This window comes from Dipodomys spectabilis, unplaced genomic scaffold (genome assembly GCF_019054845.1).
Source record: "Dipodomys spectabilis isolate Male_0828 unplaced genomic scaffold, ASM1905484v1 ptg000178l, whole genome shotgun sequence".
In the NCBI taxonomy this organism is placed as follows: domain Eukaryota; kingdom Metazoa; phylum Chordata; class Mammalia; order Rodentia; family Heteromyidae; genus Dipodomys; species Dipodomys spectabilis.
In genome coordinates, this window is record NW_024870855.1 from 1,103,870 (window position 1) to 1,116,644 (window position 12,775).

The 12,775-nt window shown below is 45.4% G+C and overlaps 1 protein-coding gene across 1 annotated transcript in view; it reads right to left on the reverse strand.

Moving 5' to 3' along the window:
- Positions 1-12,775, reverse strand: part of Pkd1l1 (polycystin 1 like 1, transient receptor potential channel interacting) — a 117,769-nt gene that overhangs the window by 14,077 nt on the left and 90,917 nt on the right. Inside the window, exons 40-44 of the mRNA XM_042695022.1 lie at positions 10,851-10,961; positions 5,014-5,140; positions 3,615-3,698; positions 2,961-3,112; positions 2,054-2,288 (exon numbers count right to left, since the gene is read on the reverse strand). Of these exons, the coding sequence (XP_042550956.1) occupies positions 2,054-2,288; positions 2,961-3,112; positions 3,615-3,698; positions 5,014-5,140; positions 10,851-10,961 (709 nt within the window). The remainder of the gene's footprint in view (positions 1-2,053; positions 2,289-2,960; positions 3,113-3,614; positions 3,699-5,013; positions 5,141-10,850; positions 10,962-12,775) is intronic.

Genomic DNA, 12,775 nt, shown 5'->3' on the forward strand with positions numbered 1-12,775 from the left:
GCTCACACCCCTAGTACTCATGAGGCCGAGACCTGAGAATCACTGTTTGAAGCCAGCCCAGGCAGAACTTTTCCAAAAGTCTGTGAGACTCCTATCTCCAACTAACCAGCAAAGAACCAGAAATGGAGTTGTGGCTCAAGTGGCCCCAGCCTTAAGTGAAAAAGCCATGCAAGAGCATGAGGCCTGAGTTCATGCCCCAGTACTGGCATCAAACACCAAACACAGAACACTCAGACAAGTCTCCTCTCTCTCCTTAGCACGCTCAAAATAGTCAATCTTCATGTATACATATGACATACATGACATGAGCATTCAACTCAGACAAGTCTCCTCTCTCTCCTTAGCATGCTCAAAATAGTCAATCTTCATGTATACATATGACATACATGACATGAGCATTCAACTCAGACAAGTCTCCTCTCTCTCCTTAGCATGCTCAAAATAGTCAATCTTCATGTATACATATGACATACATGACATGAGCATTCTTGATGAGCAAAAGTGCTCATCGAGGTGTCTGTATGTCACTTCTGATGGTTTAAAATATGGCACTGCAGTACCACTTGCTTTGATGTCACCAAAAAGCCGTCTCCTGAAGGTTGATGCGCCCCTCCCCCCTTTCCAATGTAGTTTGGAGCTTAAGCTCCCTGTGTGATTTATATTTGGAGATGGGACCACAAAAAAGAAAAAAAATGGTGCCGGGCACTGGTGGCTCACACCTGTAATCCTAGCTACTCCGGAGGCTGAGATCTGAGGATCACAGTTCAAAGCCAGCCCAGGCAGGAAAGTCGGTGAGACACTGATCTCCAATAAACCACCAGAAAACCGGAAGTGGCCACCAGAAAAATGGAAGTGGCACTGTGGCTCAAGTGGTAGAATGCTAGCCTTGAGTTGAAGAGCTGAGGGACAGCACCCAGGCCCAGAGTTCAAGCCCTACGACCGACGAAAAAAAAAAAAAAAGGTTAAATAACTGCATGAGGGTGGGGCCCTGGTCCTGCATGGCCTTATACATGTAGATCCCAGAGACCTCATGTGCTCCATGCTCATTCACTGGCAAAATGAAGTGGCCACATGAGGATACAGGGAGGAGTCTGGCTCCCCTAAGTCAGGAAGGCAACCGTCACCAGAGCACTACCTTTTTAGCAGCTTCATCTTAGACCTCCAGCATCCTGAACTGTGCTAAATAAATGTCTTCTATTTAAGTCACCCAGCCTTTCTACAGTTGTCTCTTTTTTCTTTTTTCTTTTTTTTTTTTTGAGGGGGGGTTCCGATCGTGGGCCTGAACTCTGGGCCTGGGCGCTGTCCCTCAGCTCTTCAGCTCAAGGCTAGCGCTCTACCACTTGAGCTACAGCGCCACTTCTGGCTTTTTTCTTTTTGCTTATGTGGTGCTGAGGAATCGAACCCAGGGCCTCATGCATGCAAAGCAAGCGCTCTACCACTGAGCCACTTTCCCAGCCCAACAGTTATCTCTTTTATTCAGACTGCCTCCCCACAAATGCTTGAACCTTCACACAACCTCATATATACTGTATTGTGTCCTATACATCTGAAACTATGATGAAGTTGAATTTAGAAATTTGCCCCCCATGAAAGATGAACAAGGAAAATTAATAAAAACAGAAGGACTAAAATGACTTAAAACTTAAGGATTATTTCAGGAATCTTCCATTTCATGTATTCTGACCACAGCTGACTGCAAGTTGAACGTATAGAAGGTGTGACTGGATGGTGGTGGTGGTGTGTGTGTGTGTGGTGGGGAGGTGATTATATTTTATTAAGACAGCAGAAGCTGGTAGAGACCCATGAGACTAAACCTAAACCTCCTACTAAGTCTGGTGACAGCCCTACATTTGGGCCACTTGTGTGAGATTGGTCTCTCCACTGGGGGGCAGTATTTCCCAGGCCTCAAGACTTCCTGTGATGCCTCCTGGCATGATGGGAACATGACAAGGGTGTGATTAGCAGGATATGTTAGCCAATGAGGGTGCCCAGGCCAGGGGAAGGCTGGCCTCTGTGTGTTCATTCAGGAGGCCAGAAAAGCAGGTGAACTCACCTTGGGAAGCATGAGATAGTACTGGGGGGCTGAGTCATTATGGAAGATGCTGAAGGATTGCACTAGGAAAGAGGGGGTCAGGCCTCCAGTAGGGAGAATCTCCACACTCAGGATCACGCTGGAGAAGAGTCGGGCTGCAGGGTTGTAGAGGGTAAAGTGCACAGACACTGCCCTGGTGCTCTGGTCAATCCACCTGCTGGCCCTCAGGGCAGCCAGGGCTGCATGGGCTTTGGGCCTGGAAAGTAGCACATACTGAGAGGAGGGTTGGGGGAGATGGAGCAAGGCTTTGAAGTCCCCAGAAAAACCCGGCTGGAGTGCAGTGCTTTGAACACCTCCTGTAAGCTTGTACAAGGACAAATGACACGGGAGCTTTGTCCTGAGGCTTGAACTCAGGGATTGAACACTGTCCCTGAGCTTTTTCACTCAAGGCTAGCACTCTACCACTTGAGTCACAGCTCCACTTCTGACTTTTTTTGGTAGCTTATTGGACATAAGAGTCTCATGGACTTTTCTGCCTGGGCTGGTTTTGAACTGCAATCATCTGATCTCAGTCACTCAAGTAGCTAGAATTATAGGCATGGGCCAACAGTGCTCAGCTAACACTGGACCATTAAGGGGCTGGACAAATGGTTCTCTGTGTCTTGAGGACTCTATTGGTGACAGTAAGTTCCTCTCTTTTTGCTTCTCCCTTCTTCCCAGCAGCAGCAACGATGGATGGCATCCTGGCTAAATTAGGGCTTCTGTTTGTACAATGTACAAATGGAGGAGAACTGTCCAGTGTCTAGAATATTCAGTTGCCTCTTTTTTTCTCTTTACAATGGACTCCATTGTTTAAAGCAATCACATTTTTACTAATCAGTGCCTGGACTGGGATTTGCCCTGCAGCCTCCCTGCAATGGACGCTCACCTTGTTCTTCCCAGGCTATGCACACAGGCCTCTTTTCTGGCCCCACAGGCCTCAGGACTACAGGAGACCACACTTTGATTCTCAAGGCCTTGGGTTTCAGGGCTACACATGGGATCAGAGTCTCCAATGAGCATCCAGAATGGCCTGGGAGACTGAAACAAAACCACCAATCAGAAGAAGCTGTCAATCTCCACCTCAAGTCTGCCTGCATTGTGGCTCCCCCATTGTGCTGTACACTGGAGGAGCCAGAAGGACCAAGATACTATGTACTGAAGACTCCAACCTGAGACTCTAGCAGGCTGGGACAAGCTGCACATTTTCCCAAAAGGGGATGATACAGGTAAAACTCTCCTCCTAAGGCAGCCCCTTCTCAACATGAAAAAAAAAAGGTAAAAATTTTATCTTTAGATTAAAAATCCTGTGTTGTTTGCATACAGCACCAAGTCCAGTGGATATAGTAAACCAGACTCTTAAGAGGTGTTTGGAAAGAGGAAGAGGAAGGTGAGTCTCTCTCCATCTTCTCCCACTCCACCCCGGTGCCTGGCAATTTCCAGTCACTCTCAGCTCTGAGGATGCCGACACATCTGTCCATTCCCAGCCTCAGTGTCCCCCAGAGTTTTCAAACTCAATTCCTGTTTAGAAGCAGAGCTTCACCTTGCACGGACCACAGGGAAAGACTTTGAGCTGCTTGATCACAGGGGTACCGAGGAGGTAGCATTTTCCTCCAAGAGCTCCTGGCTGAAAGAAGAAGAGAGATTCAGAATATTAAAATTTCTACAAAGGTTGGGGGAGCTTGGGCGAGGGACTCACTACATTTCCACCAACGCTTTAAGACACCCCCTCCCTCCCCAGACTCATCTGGAGAAAAGACTAGCCTTCGAATGACATTTCAGTATCCGTAACTTCTCATGATCTTTATTTTGAGCTCTTCAGATTTCGTCACTGTTGTTGTCTCATGATATCACATAGAATCCAATAAAAATGAAGTGAAAAATGGTACTTGAGGAATACAACTCAAAGATATTGCCAGATTTTGTTTGCTTATATTAAACGTGGGGCTTTGCAGTTATTAGGCAGACACTCTACCTCTTGATTCTTCTTTGCTTTTTTTTTTTTTTTTTGGGATAGGGTCTTACCTTTTGCCCTAGCCACTGGTCTAGCATTCTCCTGCAGTATTCTAGGGACATGAAACCAAAGCTGTTGGCAATGACAGGCACACAACACTAGCTCAGTTTTCTTTTTCTTTTCCTTTTTCTCAAATTCTTTATTGTGATTAAGTGATTGTATAATTTCCCAAACTTCACAGTATTGTGGGATGGTGATGCTAGTTAAAGTCACAAACGCATTCTAACTTTCATGGGGCAAATTGTCTATCGTGGTCTATAGCATTTATGAGTTCTATGTAGCTCAGTTTTCTTATTGAGATGGGCTCACCCAAACTTTTCAGCTTGGACTGTCTTGGAACCGTGTTCCTTCCAAGTAGTTAGCATTACAGGTGTGAACCACTATACCTGGCTAAGATATCAACTCTTTTTTCTTTTTAGAAGGAAGGGAGGAAATAAGACAGGGAGCAAGGAATGGGATATTTATAAAAAGCTATTCTTTTCATTTTTAAACTTGTGACCTGCTTGTCTCTTTCCAAACCTTCTATGATTCTTCTTTCTTATACCTTTGCTCCTCCTCTGACCTGGGGACATTGCTAGTGTCCCTTGTCATGCAAGTCCACACTGGAAACCAGAATCTGCCACGGACTCGCTCTGCACCCATTCAGCCCTATGATTCTCTATGTGTGTCCCCAGGGCCAGATGGGGCTTATAAACGTGGAGCCTGGAGTCCCACACAGCTCAGGGAGGGGTGGGAGGGGTAAATGAACCTGGAAAGTAATGGGAGCTCCCTGGGGGCAAAGCCATGGCCCTGCAACCAACATAGCCATTCAAAGCCTTACATGGCTGTATAGCTGGGCCCACTTCACTGTGACACACTTGAGAAGTGGAGAGGCAGGGGACTGACTTCCCGTGGCACACTTGAGAGGTGGAGAGGCAGGACCACACACCTGAGTCCTAGGCACCTGGCCAGCAGCAGAGAGGCCTTCTGGGTACAGCCCATCCAGCAGCGCGGTCACACACCAGTCCCACCAGCCGTCAGGGCCTCTCAGGTCCCCTAGGTAATTCCTGGCCTCTCTTAATTGGACAACAAAAGCAAAACGTTGTTTGTGCATTCAGGAAAACAATTCAAAGTTAGCACAGAAATGTTCTTTCTTGCCTGACGTGCAGATTTCAGGTACTCTAGGGACATGAAACCAAAACTGTTGGCAACATATGGCTCAAACCCTGGGATTCACTTTGTTCCCAGGTGGCAGGAGAGAAGATAGAATAGTGGGAAAGGCACTCACTCATTGTTTCATTCATTAATTCATTCATTTGAGACATATCACTGTGCAACTATATCAGACACTTCCTAGGCACTGGGAAGTGGAAAATTAATTCCTTGCTTGGTATGGGGAAATGGATTAACAAGGAAGATACACAGATGCTCCCCAACAACAAAGGTTCACCTTATGATTGTTTGACTTTACAGAACTGTGGAGTTCATTCATCAATCATTCACTTTCAGCCCAGTATTCAAGAAATTCCATGAGACATTCTGCATGTGATCTACAGGAGAATCCTGTTAAGTGAAGTTGCCCAACTGTAGGTGAACCAGAGTGCTTTAACCACAATCCTCAGATCTCAGCCTCCTGAGTAGCTAGGATTATAGGTGTCAGCTGCTGGTACCCTATAATCAATGCTTTAAGTTTTTCTTTTTACTTAGGCTGGTTCCCATTTGCCATGGGTTTATTGTGACAAAACCCATCATAAGTTGAGGAGCATGTTCGCATAGAACAAAGTGACAGATATGAATGAGAAGAAGCAGGAGTGATGGTGGACAGGAAGTGAAGTGGGAGGTGGGTGGGTAGGTAGAAATTGTAGTTCACATGGCCACAGGATGCAGCAATATGAGGTGACACCTCAGCAAAGACCTGAAGGCCCTGAGGGAGGAGCCACATGGTCATCTGAGGAAGTATGGAGGCCCACAAGACTGGGCAGAGAGCTCAGGGTGAGGAATAGACAGGGGCTCTGGACACAGGGGTCAAGGCTCAGCCTCCCTCTGCCTGGCTGCTGAAGGGGCCTGGCTGGTGTATAACCTGCCTGCAGGATGGCCGTGAGCAGCCATGAGCAGGTGTAGGCACACAAGTGCCGGCATTGCCTGACCTTCATGGTGGGGATGGAAGCGTACGCCAGGCAAGCACTGCATGAACTGTACCTGGCCCTCCGCCGCCGCAGCCTTCTACTCGCATCAGCTATGCCCTTCCTGTTAACGTGAGGGTGCGGATTGAAGGGGGCACTGAAACAATCGCACATTGACCAGGTGTGGCGCCTCAGCTCACTCACACAGCGACGGGTGCCTGTGCAATGGTCGTGCAACAGGAAATGAAAAGAGACCAAATTCCTGGAGAAAGCCAAATGCCTCTCACCTACAGCTCAAAACCTCTCATCCTTGGATGGGAGGATGAAGGATGAATAAAGGTGAGGATAATACAGCATGCATGCTCAGCAAGTAGAGACAAGTCTGATGTGGCCGTTTAATCCAGATCTTTCTCCATGAAAAGAAGAGGTTAAAATACTTCTCAGAGGAACTGATTTCACTGGAGAGCTTGATAAGACATTAGAAAAGAGTATCAACTTCAAGATCACATATGGTGATGCATGTCTGTAATCTCAGCTTACATAGAAAGTGGAGACTGGGAGGATCAGGGTTCAAGGGCAGAACAGGGGAAAAAAGTTAGGGAGATCCCATCTCAACCAACAAGCTGGGTGTGGTAGAGGATGTCTATAATCCTAGCAATGCCAGAGGCATAGGTAGGAGGATCACCATCTAAGGCAAAAAGCACAAGAGCCTATCTAAAAACTAACTAAAAGGAAAAAGGGTCAGAAGTGTGGTTCAATTGGTACAGCATCTTCCCAACTAGAGAAAAGTCCTGAGTTCAAATCCCAACCCTGTCCAAAAAAAAACCAGGGAGGAAAGGATAGAAGTTCAAGTCATCCAAGTACACACAATATTGTCCAGATTGTAGCAAAGGATTCATGTGACTGTGTCTCCTCCTCCTCCTCCCTCATCCTTTTGCTAAAGAGATTCTTCCCTAGGTTACAGCAGACTGACCTCAGGGAAGCCAAGTCCATTGTATGTCTCCTGCCAGAGCAGAGGGAAGCTCACAAACCTGCACAAAACTTTCCCAGCATGGGGTTTTCCTACTTGCTGTCTCGCTTTCACTCAGTGTGTCCCCTAAAATCTCTTCATTCCCCCAAGGATGAAGTTTGAGACAAAAAGGTCTCCTCTATTTTCCTCAGGACCAGCTTTCCTTCCATGCATGTCTGTTTCCCAGTTTTTCAATAGGAGGACACACGGTAGGAACCTTAGATTCAAGAAACAAGACTACTCCAAAGGATAGACAGTTTTTTTTTTTTGTTTTTTGCCTTTCCTAAGGCTTGAACTCAGGGCCTGGGCACTGTCCCTGAGCTTCTTTTTGCTCAAGGCTATCTACCACTTGAGCCACAGTGCCATTTCTGGCTTTTTCTGTTTATGTGGTACTGAGGACTCGAAGTCAGGGCTTCATACATGCTAGGCAAGCACTCTACCACTAAGCCATGTTCCCAGCCTGACAGACAGTTCTTCAACTGGTGGCCATGATTTGGGCAGATTGGACTTGGAAGCAAAGCCGGGTGACGGAGGTTGGTGCTGAGGCTAGCTCCCACCAGGCTGCAAACCAGTGTGGACACAATTACTGACTCCTGTTTAGCATCATATTACTGGGAGCATTTATACCAGAGGAACCAGCAGGCAAACGCTACCATTAGGAATCTCTATCCTGCAAGACCAGAATGGCGGACAGTGAATCAACACCCCACCAAGCCCACAGCCTCAGCAGAGGGCTCAGGCAGATAGGCTGCTAATGACTGAGGGAAAATTTTGAAAAAAAAAAAGTATTGCCAAACCTTCATGTTATGACAACATAAAAGGAAACCAAGGTCAAAGAAAGATCATTGACATATAAATGTTTTGAGAACCAATTTATTGGATTGGTTTTATTTCCTTTTTCTCTCCCATTCCAGCATTTGGTCTTCCTTGGTTTTCCATTTGGAAGTCTGACCTACGTGGGTCTTTGGATGGGTGCTTTTCTCAGTTCTACTTTCTACTGTTACCTTGGCCAGACTATGTATTCAAGCCAGGTACTGGTGGCCATGCCTGTAATCACAGCTATTCAGGGAGTACTCTCCCACTTAGCTATATCTGCATCCCAAGTATGCACAGTGTTTGGAGAAATGTTGTTGCTTCTGGACCCCTGTCCTCTGCTGGGGTAATATTAAAGAAACAAAATCAAGAAAGGTCTGAGTGGGACTCAACACTGAGACACCCCATACCAGGAACTCACTTCCTCCTTGTTCCCAGCACACTAACGGGCAGACATGAACCCAAGAACCCAATAATATTCTGGTCTTGACTGTGTTAATTACAGCAATAATGTAAAAAAACCCCTACAAAGCCAGCTAAGCAAGGTGGAAAAAACCAACTATTAGTGTCCATGTTTGGCCTTTGCTTGGAGCATGGTGCTTTACTGGGTTGGTTTTTGTTTGGTTTTACTTGGAATTTTATGAGACTTTATTGAGTTCAGAAGCACTCCAAATACAATATAAATATGAGTCCCACAGCATGATAATATTTTGTGCGGAGGAGAGACTCCTCCTCCTTTCACCGAGGAAGATACTACAGCCCACAGCCAAAAGATGGCAAATTACCCAGGAACCCTTAGAAAGTCAAGGGCTCAATCCCTGATTCCACTTCAGGGCTTCACTCAGACCCTCCAAAGTCTGTGTTTTAGGATTAGTTGTAGGATGGGGAGGAGGAGCAGGAGAGCACTCAGAACATGCACAGGAAGTGGTCAACAGCAGAGTAGTCTATGGACACATCTCAGGCTCACAAATATTATGACAGCTGCGATGTTTCTGCTGGGAATTGCAAGAGGCAACCATTCATATGAGAAACATCAAAGACTGTTCACTGAGGAAATATGAGATGAAAAACGAATTAGCTAGAGTCAGCAGTTGTTGAATCTTGACTTCTACTTCTAGCGCGACCTTCCCACATCACCCCTTAATTTGTCTCACAGCATCATCTAGTGGTCTGGTCTGTGCACCTGCTCAGAGGGGACAGCTGACAAGTCAGTCCTGAAGTAACTGCTACATTTGCAAATAGGCAAGTAGAAAACACCAGTTAGCTGTACTTGGAGAGTGCTTGGCAATAGGAAATAAGATTACTGAGATACTAGAAAGAGTACAGAGTCATTGAAAGGTGACTTCCAGGTTTTACCTTGTTAGTGAGTCATAAAAATAGGAAGGATGGGCACCTGCAATCTACCTACTCCAGAAGCTGAGATACAGAGCATAGCAGTCTGAAGCCAGCCTAGGCAGAAGTCTGCTAGACTCCATCTCCAAAATAACAAGCAAAAGCGTAGACTGGTGGCATAGTTCATGTGGTAGAACACCAGCCAAGCCAAATGAGCAAGTCTGAGGCCCTGAAGTCAAACTCTAGTATTGGCAAACTGGTAACTAATAAAGGGTGACATTTGCTAGTCATTACCTCATTGTATATCAATAACAATCTTGCAGGAAATAAAAATGATTCATTTTTATTTTTGCCATTCCTGGTCCTTGAACCCTGGGCCTAGGCATTGTTCCTAAGATCTTTGAGTTACAACACCAGTTCTGGCTTTTTCTGTGATTAATTGGAGATAAGAGTCTCATGAAGGGGGAGGATGGGATGGGAAGGGGAAGCAAAGGAGGAGGTTACAATGCTTGATAAGAAATGTACTCCTCATTATCTTGCCCATGTAATTGTAACCCCTCTGTACAGTATTTTCACAATAATAATAAAAAAAGAGTCTCATGAACTTTCCTGCCAGGTAAGAAAGTCTGTGGCTCTTATCTCCAATTAACCACCCAAAGAGCCAAAAGTAGAGCTGTGGCTCAAGTGTAAAGTGCTAACTTGCAGGAATCACACACACACACACACACACACACACACACACACACAGAAGGAAAGGAATAGACTTGACAAGCAGCAGTTACTCTTTTTTTTTTTTTTTGCCAGTCCTGGCACTTGAACTCAAGGCCTGGGCACTGTCCCTGAACTTCTTTTGCTCAAGGGTAGCACTCTACCACTTGAGCCACAGTGCCACTTCTGGCTTTTTCTGTGTATGTGGTACTGAAGAATCGAACCCAGGACTTCATGCATGCTAGGCAAGCACTCTACCACTAAGCCACATTCCCAGCCCAAAAGTAGCAGTACACTTGAGGAAGTATTGTTGCAGACAGTTTGAAATGAGGTATTCTGCATTGTGACCATAATTTTGGTGGAAGAACTCTGATGTTTTTGAAAAGAATACAAAAAATAAAACTTTGGGGTCCAGAATTTAAAGGGTTTTGGGACATCCCTGTTTTGTTATTGACCCCCAAATGAGATGCTAGCACAAGGTCAACATTTGTGAACAGAGGTCTCCTAGGAAGACATTTAACAAGATTTCCTAGAGTTCATATATGGTATGTGGTTAATCTTTCTCTGGGCCTCAGTTGTGCCTGGGTAAAATGAGCCAGAGGGGTGGCCTAAACAATGCGCAGGGTTGACTTGCTCCCTGGTCTGTTCTAGAGGAGGACGAAGTGGCAGCTTATCTACAGTAAGAAGGAGACCCCTCTGGAGACCTGACTGCAGGGGTCCTTTTGGCATGCGCTAGCCATGAATTAATACGCCAGTCTCCTCCCCTGCCCCAGGCCTACAGGTGTTCCCCAAACTTCCTACCTCATAAATTCCTTCCGGAAAGCTTGATTGAGAGAACGTTCCTCTGGGGAAACTTTCCCGTAGATTATCAGCAAAAGCAGAAGCAGTGTGAGGATGGACATGCAGATGTCTCTGTGAGAAAAACAAACCTGAGTTGGCATCTTTGTGCATCCCGTGCGCACCTGCTGGGTGTTTCCCCAGCCTTGCTCATGGAGCTGGGCTTTTGTCCTTGGGAAGAAACTTTAGTGTGTAATTTCTTGGGGTTCACTTCTTTTCCCTCTCTCCCCTCTACATCTACTTTTCCCAGCATTTTTTTTTTTTTTGGTAGTACTGGGGTCTGAACTCAGACCCTCCAGCTTGCTAGACAGGTGCTTATTACTGAACCACATCTCTAGCCCTTCTATCTTTATCTTTTTTTTTTTGGTCGGTCGTGGGGCTTGAACTCTGGGCCTGGGCGCTGTCCCTGTGCTCTTCAGCTCAAGGCGAGTGCTCTACCGCTTGAGCCACAGCGCCACTCTCCAGCCCTTCTTACATAGTATTTTGAGACAGAATCTCACTTTTTAGTGTGAGCCTGTGCTGGGACTGTAATCCTCCTAATTTGTCTTGAGGCTGAGAAGAAAGGCATGTGCTAGTACATCCCTTAACTTCTTCCACTGAGATGGACTCCTGAAAACTTTTTTTTTGCCTAGCCTGGCCTATGTAATCCTCTAAATCTCTGCCTCCTGAGTAGCCATGATTATAGGTATGAGTTACCATGCCCAGCTTCTAGCACCATTTTTGAAAAAACCCAAGTCTTTGAATTTTCTTTGCACCTTCTTGTAAGGTGCAAATCACTTGAACATATTTGTGTGTGGTTCTATTTCCTGGCTATTTTGTTCCACTGACCTATGTCCATTCTACTATGTTTTTTATTCTACTACCAAATACCCAGTCTTGGTTTTTGTAGTGTCAGTCCTTTTACTTTGACCTACTGCTTTAGAATTGCTTTGGTTCTCCAGTTCCTCTGTTTCCCATACACATTGCAAAATCCATTTGCTAATATCTTGGTAGCTCACACCTATAATCCTAGCTACTCAGGAGGCTGAGGTCTGAGGATTGTAGTTTGAAGCTATCCAGGGCAGGAAAGTCTGTGAGACTATCTCTAATTAACCACCAGAAAACTGGAAGTGGAACTGTGTCTCAAGTGGTAGAATATTAGCCTTGAGCACAAAAGCTCAGGGACAGAGCTCAGACCCTGAGTTCAAACCCTGAGACTAACCAAGAAAAAAAATTCATCTAATAATATCTATTTTTAAAAAAACTTATGGGAGGGGCTGGGAAAGTGGCTTAGTGATTGTTTGTTTGCCTAGTATGCATGGAGCCCTGGGTTCAATTCCTCAGTGCCACATAAATAGAAAAATCCAGAAGTGGTGCCGTGGCTTAAGTGGTAGAGTGCTAGCCTTGCGCAAAAGAAGTTCAAGGACAGTGCCCAGGCTCTGAGTTCAAACCCCAGGACTAGTGAGAAAAAAAAAAAAAGCTTATGGGATTTCAATTGTGATTGTATACACCAATGCAATACAGATATATTGTCTTTTACTCAATCCATACTGTATTTCTGTATTGATTTAGATCTAAGCTGCATTCCCAGCCATAGATTCTTTTTTTGTTGTTGTTGTTCTGTAGATTTCTCAATCTTTTTCTTTTGGTGTTTTAAAAAATGTGTTCTTTGTATAAACTGTAAATTGCCTAGACAAACAAATAACAACAACAACAACAACAGCCTACCTTACCCCCACACACACAAAATATCTGATTAAGGTTGAACAGTTTGGGGCAGACCATCTTAAAGAAGTATGTCAAGAACCCCCTCTCCCTCTCTCCTTCACTGTTGTTTATGAGCAATGCCTGGATTCATTCATTTATTTCTTGAAGGTTGCAAAAATGTTCAAGTTCTTATTCCATCATTC